Here is a 12,565-nt window from a genome sequence, read left to right on the forward strand (position 1 = left end):
AAACTTGGAATTTTTAGATTAGAATTTTTCAATTTTTTTTTTATTATGTTGGTTAAATGGCTACCATATTTACAATATAATTAATTCAAATTACAAATAAATCCTCCCCTTATAGAAAATTAAAATTTTAAATGGCAAAAGACTTATTATACCCTCCCAACACAATTAGGCACAATTAATTTACCCTTTGTTGACAAAGTTAGGTTAATTTATTTATGAGACAAATATTGCAAGTTTTAGCTTTTATTAGGTTTTTGTTTGGATTTTTTTAGTTGAAATTGATGTGTACGTGGATTGAGTTGAGTCGGGTTAGGTTTAAACAACCGATTCCAATCGAACAGTCAAACCCAACTATAAAATTTTTAGATTGGGTTAAATTTTTGTTGAAATTAATGACTTTTGAATAGAGTAATTGTGGGTTAGGTTGGCTCGAGTAAGATTGAGATATTTTTTAAACCCACATCAATTGGGCGACCGAACCCACCATAAATTTTTTAGATTGGGTTGGTTCGAGTTGTTTATGAAATTTATTTAAATTTAGTGGTTAAACTTAAATTGGAATTTTAAGATTCGAACCTACCCTCCTTAAGTCAATAATATATACCTAAATGAATTAAGCGCGTGTATATATATATATATATATATATATTTATTTATTTATTAATTAGAACATTATATATTTGTTAAAATAAGAAGATAAGTATAACTAAAACCTAACAAAACATAGACACTACAAATATTTAAATTACCAGGGGTAAAAAATAATTTACCTCAGTAAAAACTAAAACAATTTCCATATTTTTAATAACAAATATCAATTAATTCTTTTTCGAAATAATGAATTTTCCAGTTTTGTTATTTCTTTTATTTTTGTATGCTTATAAATGGAAATTCCACTGTGGAAAAGAAAAAAAAACCATTATTTTTACTATTTGAAAAAAATAAATTGTAAATTCCAAGTTACCTTATCGGACATGTAATAAAAAAAAATAAATAAATAAATAAAAGAGAGAGAGAGAAAAAAAGAAAGACAAATGAGGTCGGAATGAAATTGAAATGAAGGGGAAATGCAAATTTGGATGAAAGGCAGATTCTTATTAAATACACGCGTCCGCGTTATGAAAATCGGCTTAGCAGGGGAGTGGTCGTCGTCATTAGAGAAAAATATAGAAAAATTTTAGAGAGAGAAATCGCCGGCGTGTTCTTGGGATTCCCGTCGGGGAATTAGTTTAAAGCTCTGCCGCTGTTTTTGACCGGAAATGCTTCTTCTTCTAGAAATGGTGGAGAATTAGAACTGAAGCCTTGCTGTTAGGTTGAACGTGGCTGGCTTTCGTAGACGCCATGGTTGAGTTTCTTACTACTGGCTAGGAGGTATTTCTTACAGCCACAAAATGTCCATTATTGTCAATGAAGAATCATTGCTTTAATTTTTAACGTTTTGTAGCTGTTTAAATTGTTTCAGTGATTGTTTAGGTTCAGTTTGTGAAATTTTCTTTGTTTTAATGTGTTGCAGATTGAATGGGCGATTGTTTGTGTTTATGATTGGAATTCAATTTGCGTAGTTTTTTGAAGTGGTGATTTAGGTTTTTTCTTACTCGAGCATTATCATTCGGAGTTACGTTCGTGTTTTAGGCGAAATGAGTGATACTGCAGATGCTCATACTGATAACGCACGAAATCTTCAATGTTCGTTTGGAACATCTTCCTCTGCTACTGTAAATCATCATTTCTCTATGGATCAACTTAAAATTTCTCAAATGAACTGCTCACAAGGCCGTCCACAGCATTTTAAGTCGAATTTTCTTGGAGATAATAATAGAAGAATCGGGATACCGCCTTCTCCCAACTCATCGCAGATCCCTCCAATTTCACCGTACTCTCAGATCCCGATGTCGCGTCCGATGAACCAGCAAAGTTATCATCCAGTTCCTACTCATTCCCGATCGTTATCTCAGCCTGCTTTTTTCTCTCTCGATTCTTTGCCTCCTTTAAGCCCGTCCCCGTTTCGTGATTCTCCATCTACATCGAATTCAGATCAGGTTTCTGCAGACACATCAATGGAGGACAGGGATGCCAGTTCACATTCTTTGTTGCCTCCCTCACCTTATATGAGGGCCAACTCTTCTAAGATGGGAGATGCTTTACCCCCTCGTAAGGCCCATAGGCGGTCTAATAGTGATATACCATTTGGATTTTCTTCTATGATTCAGTCATCTCCTCTTCTTCCTTTTAGTGGCTCAGGCGGATTGGAGCGATCAACAACTAGTAAAGAGAATGCCGGCGTGTTTAAGCCGGCGAGCCAGTTTGTTAAAAGAGAACTTAGTTTGGAGAAAAGCACTGATAACAATTTGGAAGGAATGGGTGAAAGGAAGTCCGAAGGGGACACTGTGGATGATTTGTTCTCTGCTTATATGAATTTGGATAATATTGATTTGTTCAATTCCACAGGGACCAATGACAAGAATGGTCATGAGAATCGAGAGGATTTGGATAGTAGAGGTAGCGGAACGAAGACGGGGGGTGACAGCAGTGACAATGAAGCAGAAAGTAGTGTAAATGAAAGTGGGGATAACAATCAAATGCCTGGCTTGTATTCCTCTGCTGAGAAGAGGGAAGGGGTCAAACGGACTGCAGGGGTAGATATTGCTCCAACTACCCGACATTACCGGAGTGTCTCCATGGATAGTTTTATGGACAAGTTGCAGTTTAGTGACGAGTCGCCCAAAATGCCTCCTACACCGCCTGGCGTTCGTCCAGGGCAACTTTCTTCAAACAACCTAGCTGATGGTAATTCAACTCCATTCAGCTTGGAGTTTGGTAATGGTGAGTTCAGTGGGGCTGAACTGAAGAAGATTATGGCAAATGACAAACTTGCTGAGATTGCATTAGCTGACCCCAAGCGTGCAAAGAGGTATATGTATAAATTATGTCATCAACTAGTTTACTGAAACAATTTAATCCATTAGTTATTAATCTTGAGGTACTGATTTACTTCAGGATCTTGGCGAACCGTCAATCTGCTGCTCGATCGAAAGAACGAAAGATGCGGTATATATCTGAGTTGGAGCACAAGGTTCAGACTCTTCAGACAGAAGCTACCACGCTGTCTGCTCAACTCACGCTTCTACAGGTAGAGGTTTTGAGTGATGAAAATTATTTTCTATTTCCATTTTCCTGTGCCTAAGTTTCGAGGTTTTACCGTGACTATTTTATATTCAGCGAGACTCTGTTGGACTTACAAACCAGAACAATGAGTTGAAGTTTCGTCTCCAGGCCATGGAACAGCAAGCACAACTACGGGATGGTATTGACACTTTTTCTCTTAATTTCTTTGCTTCCATGCCTAGTTGAAAGGTTTTACATCTCTGCTTCATTGCTTTCTGTATATATTTAGCATTTGTTAAATTAGTTCTCTGAAACCCTTCTTTTAGTCTTGTACTTTCACTATTGAACCATGCATCCGTCTTGCTGGCATGGCTGCAGTTTTCAAACATTATAATTATCCAATAATCGGGAAATGTTACTCATTGTTTTACCCACTATCGTAGAGCCCACTAACAAATATTGTCTGTTTTGGTCCGTTTCCACACCCTTATAAGAAATGTTTTATTTTCCTCTCCGACCAATATGGGATCTCACGATCCAATCCACTTGGGGGCCAGCATCCTCGCTGGCATACTGTTCGGTGTCTGGGTATGATACCATTTGTAACAGTCCAATCCCACCGCTAGCAAATATTGTCTGCTTTGACCCGTTATGTAACGCCGTCAGCCTCATGGTTTGAAAATCCGTATGCTAGGGAGAGGTTTCCACACCCTTAAATGTTTCGTTTTCTTTCCCAGTGGGAAGTCACGTGCTCCGACACTTTCCATGCAAGTTGATACAACTCCCGTAGCAATTTACCCTCGACCTTTTTAATGCCAAGGAAGGGGATAGAGTTTCTTCTCAGTACTTCCTCCCCCCTAATTTTGTGGGCATCTCTATCATTTATCTTCAAGTTGGAGCTCCCTCCTTACAATTGTAGAAAAGGATACTCGATGTGACTCCCGTAGATTCCATCGTAATAGAGATCTGGCTATGGTACCCGTCCCTTCCAAGTAGACGAACACGAAAGGGGCGGGAAGAAAACGTGCAACCATTAGAGAGCTCCTGAATTTTCAAATTGTAGTCTGCTACTCTTGGGGTTGATATGACTTTCCTAAAACTATTCTCATTCGGAATATTAGGAAGAACCAGAGGCGTTGCCAACTTGGTGATCCCTTAAACCTTTACCCTTCTTTGGTTATTCTTCAGAAACAGAACTTTCTTCTATTAATTTATAAAATCCACTCGGAGTTCTAAAGATGGTTGGGCTTCGCTGGATGATTTCTTATTCCTTAGAAGGAATCTTTCTCTGTCAGAGAAGAGCAAGTTTTTCTTTGTGGAATCTCTCTTTAGGCAAAATCAATACTCAAAGATGGACCCCAAAGAAAGCTACTCCCACGACTTTTATCTCTGCCCAACCAGTGCTACTTTGCTTAGCAGTCCCGGTAACTTAACAAGAACTACAATCCAATAGAACAAAACCAATGCCATAATTACAACAAAGCCTATTTTCCTTCATTTTGTCTAATTGAAAAACGTTTCCGAACTTGCTAACTGTCACAATCGTGCTCTAGCAGTAAAGGAAAGCAATAAAGTGATATAACACATAAGGGTTTTGGCATGCAACGGACATGCGGCCATGTGCAACACGCCTTGGACAAGCATGACCGTGACACTAAATACTAACCTCTTTCTTAGTACATTTTGTTCATCAATAAAATTGTTTCGTAAGGTATAAAAACGTCGGTGAGACGTTTCACAATCATGGAAAGCCTTGAAACAATGCTGTCACTCCTCCGTTAAGCATATAAATTATGGTTTAGAGCTGAGTTTCTGGAATTAATTTCTTATCAAATGTGACAGCTCTAAACGAAGCATTAACCGCGGAGGTTCAGCGATTGAAGCTCGCTACGACTGAGATAAACTCGCAATCTCATCCCTCAAACAGGGTAATGGCTCAACCTTCAATGAATCAACATGGACTCCAGCTTCAGCAGCAGCAGCAGCAGCAGCAGCAACAACAACAGCATCATGTGCAGCAGAATGGCAATGGAACCACAAAACCAGAGTCCAACCAATAATTTTTTTGTTTGGAAAATGGTTGATCTTCATCGTCTCTTTGATCATCTTTTTCATTTATAGAAAATATATTCATTAATTTAAGCTAGCTTATTATTTTGCATTTGTCAAATATCCACCCCAACAGCCTTTCTTCATTTTATGCTTTATTCTCAATTGTTTAGTGAGTTTAGGCAATCAAAAGGAGAATACTTGATGATAATTACTTTATTTATATATGATACTGGTTCAATTGTGAATTTGGTTGAATTGATTCGATGTCTATATAGTTTGTGTTTGAGTCTCGGTAAGTAGTTCAACTACTGGAGTGCAATCATGGTTGGACCTATTATTTCATAAAATTTTCCTTGGGCTCTAATTTCCAGTTCGAGAAAGTTTGAATGTGCAGTACTTAAAACACAGGACCCATGCAAGCACACATGGACCTACTAGGCGGGCTCATATTGTTAAGAGATCATCACTAAATCAATAAGGTCATACTCAATAATTCCGTTCTCTCCAACATTTTAAGAAAAAAATCTAGATATTTTAGAAAAAAAGATTTAGATATTAGAATAAAGATATCAAGTTATTTTAGAAATAAACAATTACATAATTTAAGAATAAACCTGGTGTAGATTGTCTGTCCTCGTGTATTGTAATCTCTTTTTTATTATTCTTATTAAAGAATGTGAGTGTTTCGCACAATAGAGTTGTGTTCAACATGTCTATGTACCTCCTGGGCCTGACTACAGGCTAACGCATGCTCGGGCAGTCATACGCCACAGAAGGAAAGAATCATGTAAAATATTATGATGTATGCATACATACTAATTATAATGGGGAAATATTCCAACTCTCGTGACATACAAATTGCTTGAGGTCCCATATTTTCAAATCATATTTTCATTCCTTTCATGACATAACGTTCCTATGAGACATGCATACGTACACTTATGGTTAACAGACATGACTTATTAATGTAGTGTGAACATGATATCATAATACATGCGACGTGATATATGGAAAGTCCAAGCATCATTAACATTCATATCATAACATATGATAATAAAATACGAAATGTACAGGGGCCCCAAGGTATGTGTCGTTCATACAGATAGAGATGTCCACGAGTGCATATAGGGAAACTTTTCACATCCCATCCCCGCCCCTTTTTTCATTCCCTATCCCCGTGAAATTGTCTATTTATTTTTACAAGAATTGGAGCAGAAATTACTAATGGAGAATGCACGGCAAATCATCCAACCAATCCTATCAGCGTACAACTGTAAAACGACTTAAACTAAAGAAGATAATCAACCAATCCCACTCTACTTTTGAACTGGGATTTTCCACCCCATATGATGGTTCGGGTTGAGTTTATTGGATTTTTTGGATATCGGTTTTTGAATACCCGGACCGACCGTTTACTTATTATTCCTTAGTTATTTTTAAAAAAATTACAATTTTATCAATAAAAAAAAAACAAATAAAAATGAAAGAAAATTTATAAAATTTCTAAGTTTGTGTAATATATAGATAAATCTTCCATTTATGGTGAATTACAACATTTTATAAGTTGTCGTTGACTTTTATTATTATTTGAGAGGGCATATTTGGTAAAAATGAAAACAAAAACATTATATATATGTCTAAATTTGATGGACCAATATTTATAATGAATATATTTATTTATTTATTTATCGACTTTGTTACTTACCAAACTTATGTCCCGAATTCATATTAAGATTTAAATTTTGGATTCGATGGCTTTGGCATCCTTACGAGGGTGTATACAAATTGAGTTGGAGAAATCTTTTAGACCGATCATAAATTTTAAGTTTGTTAGTTTTAAAATCGTGAGGCTGACGATGATACATAACAAACCAGACATCTACTAACGGTGGGCTTAAGCCGTTATAAATCGTATCAATGTCAGTCACCGGATGATGTATCAACGAGAACGCTAACCCCCAAAAGGGTGGATTGTGAGATTCCACATCGGTTGAAGACGAACAAAACATTCTTATAGAAACTAAGCATTCGTGTGGAAACCTCTATCTAAAAAACGTGTTTTAAAAACAATGAGGCTGAAGGCGATACGTAATAGGCTAAAGCAAACAATATCTGGTAGCGGTGAGATTTGGTTGTTATAATGAGGTTGGTGAACGTGAGTAACCTTAACAACCCAACCCAACCTTTGTTTTCGTGATTGATTGTTAGATTTAATGCGTAATTGATAAATGATAAAAAGTAAAAATAAATTGATAAATGTTACTAAATTTAGTGGTAAAATTTGACAATTTTTTTAAAATGAAAAGGTAAGAGTATGGAGTGTCACAACCGCACTCTTGATAGCAGTTGACTTGTGATTGTGCGGCACTCACTTTCCAACGACAAGTGAGCTAAGCAAATTCGTTCTTACGTCGCCTATGGCCAAGCGACGTATGTTTGAGCCTCTGGCCTCGGTTTAAGAAGAAGGTTTTAGAAAACGAGGCAGAGAGAGATTTTTGGAAGAGAAATTTTGAAAGAGACCGTTATATATGCAAGCAAGAGAGTAACAACAACGGCTCACAGTATATAACTATTGGTAGAGAGAAGTTGACAACTAGTCATATCTCCTATAGTACATTTTGAGGCATTTCATGTCGGGTAGACCTAAACATGATTTTTTCGAAACGTCATACTCCCTAGACATACAAAAGTAAAACACTATAATATGGAAAGATATGGAGGGGTTGACTTGTGCATGTGGCCATGGACAACACGACTTGGACGAGCATGACCGAGAGCATATTAGAATTTAATGCACTAATATTAGAGATTAATTGTTAAATTAATTCATGGGAAAATTTGGGGGCGATAAGAAATTCGGTCGGAATGAAATTGAAATGTAGGTTAAATTCAAATTCGTCCGAAATGCAAATTCTTATTAAATTCACGCGTACGTGTCATGAAAATCGGTGTCCCAGTAGTCGTTGTCGTCGTCCTCCTCCTCCTCTGTCAGAGAAAAACTGCCGAAGCGATTTTTAGAGAGAGAGGAATCGCCGGCGTCCTCGCGATTCCCGCCGGCGAATTTCTATATGAAGCTTGCTGTTCGTTCTGAGCGGAAATGTTTCTCTCAATGGCGGAGAATTAAGGTTTTTTTCTTTTAGACTCTGCCGTTTTGGAGACGGAGGTGGCTAACTTTCCGGCGAGGGCATTGTCGAGAATCTGGCCGGATTAGAGTGGTTACTGCCTTGGAGGTATTTCTAACAGATGCGGAATGACTATTTTTGTCAATGAAGATTCATTGCTTTACTTTTGAATGTCTGTAGCTCTTTCATGTTGTTTCAGTGATCGATTAGGTTTGTTCTGTGAGGTTTGACTTGTTTTAATCTATTACGGATTGTTTGTGTTTATGATCGGGATTTTGGAACTCAACCGGGGTATATCTGTGGTGGAGTTGCGTAGGTTTTTGAAGTGGTGATTTTCTTGGGCATTATCATTCACTGAGACGTCGTTGTTTGAGGCGAAATGGGTGATACTGGAGAGGCTAACACTGATAACATGCGAAATCTTCGATGTTCATATGGAGCATCTTCTTGTTCAACTGGAAATCTTCCTTTCTCGATGGATCAACTCAAAATTTCCCAAATGAACTGTTCACAAAGCCGTCCGCCGCACTTTCAGACGAATTTTCTTGGCGATGATAGTAGAAGAGTTGGCTTACCTCCTAGTCCCAACTCACCGCAGATCCCACCAATTTCACCGTATTCTCAGATCCCGATCGCGCGTCCGATGAACCAGCAACGTTATAACCTAGTGCCTACTCATTCCCGATCGTTGTCTCAGCCTTCCTTTTTCTCTTTCGATTCTTTGCCTCCTTTAAGCCCGTCTTCATTTCGTGAGTCCCCAACTACATCGAATTCAGATCAGGTTTCTGCAGACACATCAATGGAGGATAGGGATAACAGTTCAAATTCTTTGTTGCCTCCCTCACCTTATATGATAGCAAATTCTTCTAAGATGGGAGATTCTTTACCTCCTCGTAAAGCACATAGGCGGTCTAGTAGTGATATCCCATTTGGATTATCTTCAATGATTCAGCCATCTCCTCCTCCTCCTCTCCCATTCAGTAGCTCTAGTGGATTGGAGCGATCAACAAGTAGTAAAGGGAATGCTGGCATGTTAAAGCCGGCCAGCCAGTTTCTTAAAAGAGAACCTAGTTTGGAGAAAAGCGTTGACAACAATTTAGAAGGAAAGGGTGAGAAGAAATCCGATGGGGACAGTGTGGATGACTTATTTTCTGCTTACATGAATTTGGATAATATTGATTTGTTCCACTCTTCTGGGACCAACGGTAAGAATGTTCATGAAAATCAGGAGGATTTGGATAGCAGGGGTAGTGGAACAAAGACAAATGGGGGTGACAGCAGCGATAATGAAGCAGAAAGCAGTGTAAATGAAAGTGGGGATAACGCTCAAATGCCTGGATTGAATTCGTCCGGTGAGAAGAGGGAAGGGATCAAACGGACTGCGGGGGGAGATATTGCTCGAACTACCAGACATTACCGTAGTGTCTCCATGGATAGTTTTATGGACAAGTTGCAGTTTGGTGACGAGTCGCCGAAAATGCCTCCTACACCACCTGCTGTTCGTCCCGGACAACTTTCTTCAAACAACCTAGCTAACGGTAATTCAACTCCGTTCAGCTTGGAGCTTGTTAATAGTGAGTTCAGTGGGGCTGAACTGAAGAAAATTATGGCAAATGACAAACTTGCTGAGATTGCACTAGCCGACCCCAAGCGCGTAAAGAGGTATATGTATAAATTATGTCATCAACTAGTTTACTGAAACAATTTCATCCATTGATTGTTGATCTTGAGCGATGAATTTACTTCAGGATCTTGGCAAACCGTCAATCTGCTGCTCGATCAAAAGAACGAAAGATGCGGTATATATCTGAGTTGGAACACAAGGTTCAGACTCTTCAGACAGAAGCTACCACACTGTCTGCCCAGCTCACACTTCTACAGGTAGAAATCTTGAGTGTTAACAATTATTTTCTATTTCCATTTTCCTGCTGCTAAATTCTCTGTTTTCCTTAATTGCTCTGCATTCAGAGAGATTCAGTTGGACTTACAAACCAGAATAATGAACTGAAGTTTCGTCTCCAAGCCATGGAACAACAAGCACAACTACGGGATGGTATTGACACTTCTCTTTACTCTTTTCCGATTGTCCATGAGTTGATGCTGTTTGAAACTCTGTTAGCCATTTATTTCTTGAAAATGACCTTCTATATACTTATCCCATTGATTAGCTTAGTTCTTTGAAGAACCCACCTTGGAGCCTTCTATTTGAGGCTTTGAACCTGTGTTCTTTTCACTTCCTAGGCCTTAGTTATGAGATGGTATAATTGTAATGTCAATCCGAGTTCATACCACTCTCCAGTACATTGATCCCGAATGTTACCTGTTGTTTTACTATTTTCGTGCAGTTAAGAACTTATATTAAGAGGTGCTGGTAGGTAGTAATGGGCCCTAGGTGTTACAATCGCATTTTTCTTCGCAGCGGATTTGGTGATTGTGCAACACTCACTCTCAGCATTGAGTGAGTCAAGCCAACTTAGGATCGCATTGCCTACGGTTGGGCAACGTATGCTCAAGCCTTTGGCCTTGGAGAATGTTTTAGAAAACGGGGGCAGTGAGATTTTGAAAGAGAGTTTGAAAGCAAGATGGAGAGAAAGATTGAATATATGACTTCTAGCAAAAGGCCATATATAATGGCTTAAATAGAATATAACTTCCGGGGTAGAGAGAATTTGATAACTAGTCGCATCTCCCTATTGTACATTTTGAGGCGATTCAAGTTTGGTAGGCCTAGATGTGATTTCTCCGAACGGTCATATAAAATCTAGGTGGGAGGAGTTGACGACTAGTCGCATCTCCCTCCAGTACATTCTGAGGCATTTCATGTCTACTAGGTGTAGACATGATTTTGCAGAAACGTCATACACTTATAAAAGACAGGAAGGAAATTATACTTCATGAAAGCAGTAAAGGAAAACGATAAAGTGATCTAAGGCAAAGGTTTTGGCATATAACAGGTATGCAGCCATGAGCAACATGCCTTGGACAAACATGACCGTGACACTAAACATCCTAGAATTCACGGCTAACTCCTATGACACTAGCTTCCTTCATTGTACATTTTAACTTGACGCTGTTGTCAGCATCTTACTCCCCTTCTTTCTAGCTTGTAGACTGTCGACTCGAGTTTTAAAAGTTAGGACTCCAATTGTGGAATTCAGTTATGCTTCTGATGAAATATTCATCGTTCTTTATCGAATGTGACAGCTCTAAACGAAGCCTTAACCGCGGAGGTTCAGAGATTGAAACTCGCTACAACAGAGCTAAACGCACAGCCGCATCCCTCTAATGGAGTAATACGCCAACCTTCGAACAGTCACCATAGCAACCAGCTTCAGCTTCAGCAGCAGCACCATCACCAACAACAGCAAGAGATGCAGAAGCAGAATGGGAGTACAGCCACAAAACCAGAGTCCAACCAATAATAGTTCGTTGAAAGATGGATGAGGAGCTTCAGTGTCTTTTTGATCACCTTGTTCATCAGCATAACTGTAAGCTATCTCCTTCTTAAACAAGAAAATGAGTGTAAGCTAGCTCATTATTATTTTTCAAATGGTAGTCTTTTCAAAGTTATGTACATCACACACTTAACTTTATGCTCTTTTTTAAGTACTTGGTTGATTAATTACTGGCTCATGCTTCCTGATCTCACATTACAATCTTGTTTACTTTAGTGGGTTTGTTGAACACGACTCTCTACCATGGTATGATATTGTCCACTTTGAGTATAACTGATGTGGAACTTTCATCCATCCAACACCTCCCCTCGATTCCTTTTTTCTGTTGGAGTCTTTTGTTTCACATTTGAGAATTCTATTGACAGAGTTAAGTTTAGGGCATGACTCTGATATCATGTTAGATGAATTCGACTCTCCACAATGGTATGTTAGATGAATACGACTCTCCACAATGGTATGTTAGATGAATACGACTCTCCACAATGGTATGTTATTGTCCACTTTGAGCATAAGCTCTCATGGTTTTGCTTTGGACTTCTCCAAAAGGCTTCATACTAATGAAGAGAGTATTCCTTGGTTATAAACCCATGATCATTCCCTCAATTAACCGATGTGAGACTTTCATCCAACATAGTGAACGCGTTCTTATTTAGGGTGCACTCGGTTGGTGATTTGAAGACGAAAGTTTGGTTTGTGATATCATCAAGTTTTAAATGGTATTTAGTTGAAGTTTAACATTATCCATTATATGAAATATTTAAGATTATTAATGTAATCTTAAATAGTATATGGTTGATATACGAGAAGATTATATTCAGAAATAGCCCAGAG

General features: G+C 38.4%; 2 protein-coding genes across 4 annotated transcripts; both read left to right on the forward strand.

The window, feature by feature from the left end:
- The first annotated feature begins 1,116 nt into the window (after positions 1-1,116).
- Positions 1,117-5,412, forward strand: LOC111793556 (bZIP transcription factor 29). Its single transcript, XM_023675488.2, has 5 exons — positions 1,117-1,371; positions 1,514-2,911; positions 2,998-3,130; positions 3,220-3,304; positions 4,948-5,412. Exons 2-5 carry the CDS (start codon positions 1,638-1,640, stop codon positions 5,163-5,165), a joined length of 1,710 nt encoding a protein of 569 aa, XP_023531256.1. The 5' UTR covers positions 1,117-1,371; positions 1,514-1,637; the 3' UTR covers positions 5,166-5,412.
- A 2,686-nt stretch (positions 5,413-8,098) lies between these two features.
- Positions 8,099-11,904, forward strand: LOC111793151 (bZIP transcription factor 29). 3 transcript variants are annotated; one of them, XM_023674902.2, is made up of 5 exons: positions 8,099-8,387; positions 8,460-9,941; positions 10,028-10,160; positions 10,248-10,332; positions 11,484-11,904. In XM_023674902.2, exons 2-5 carry the CDS (start codon positions 8,659-8,661, stop codon positions 11,699-11,701), a joined length of 1,719 nt encoding a protein of 572 aa, XP_023530670.1. In that variant the 5' UTR covers positions 8,099-8,387; positions 8,460-8,658; the 3' UTR covers positions 11,702-11,904. The 3 variants fall into 3 exon arrangements, with proteins under 3 accessions (XP_023530670.1, XP_023530669.1, XP_086979515.1); XM_023674901.2 differs by having other exon boundaries at positions 8,596-9,941; XM_087123389.1 differs by having other exon boundaries at positions 8,099-9,941.
- The last annotated feature ends 661 nt before the right edge of the window (positions 11,905-12,565 follow it).

Source organism: Cucurbita pepo, chromosome 4 (assembly GCF_057944985.1).
Source record: "Cucurbita pepo subsp. pepo isolate OVF chromosome 4, ASM5794498v1, whole genome shotgun sequence".
In the NCBI taxonomy this organism is placed as follows: domain Eukaryota; kingdom Viridiplantae; phylum Streptophyta; class Magnoliopsida; order Cucurbitales; family Cucurbitaceae; genus Cucurbita; species Cucurbita pepo.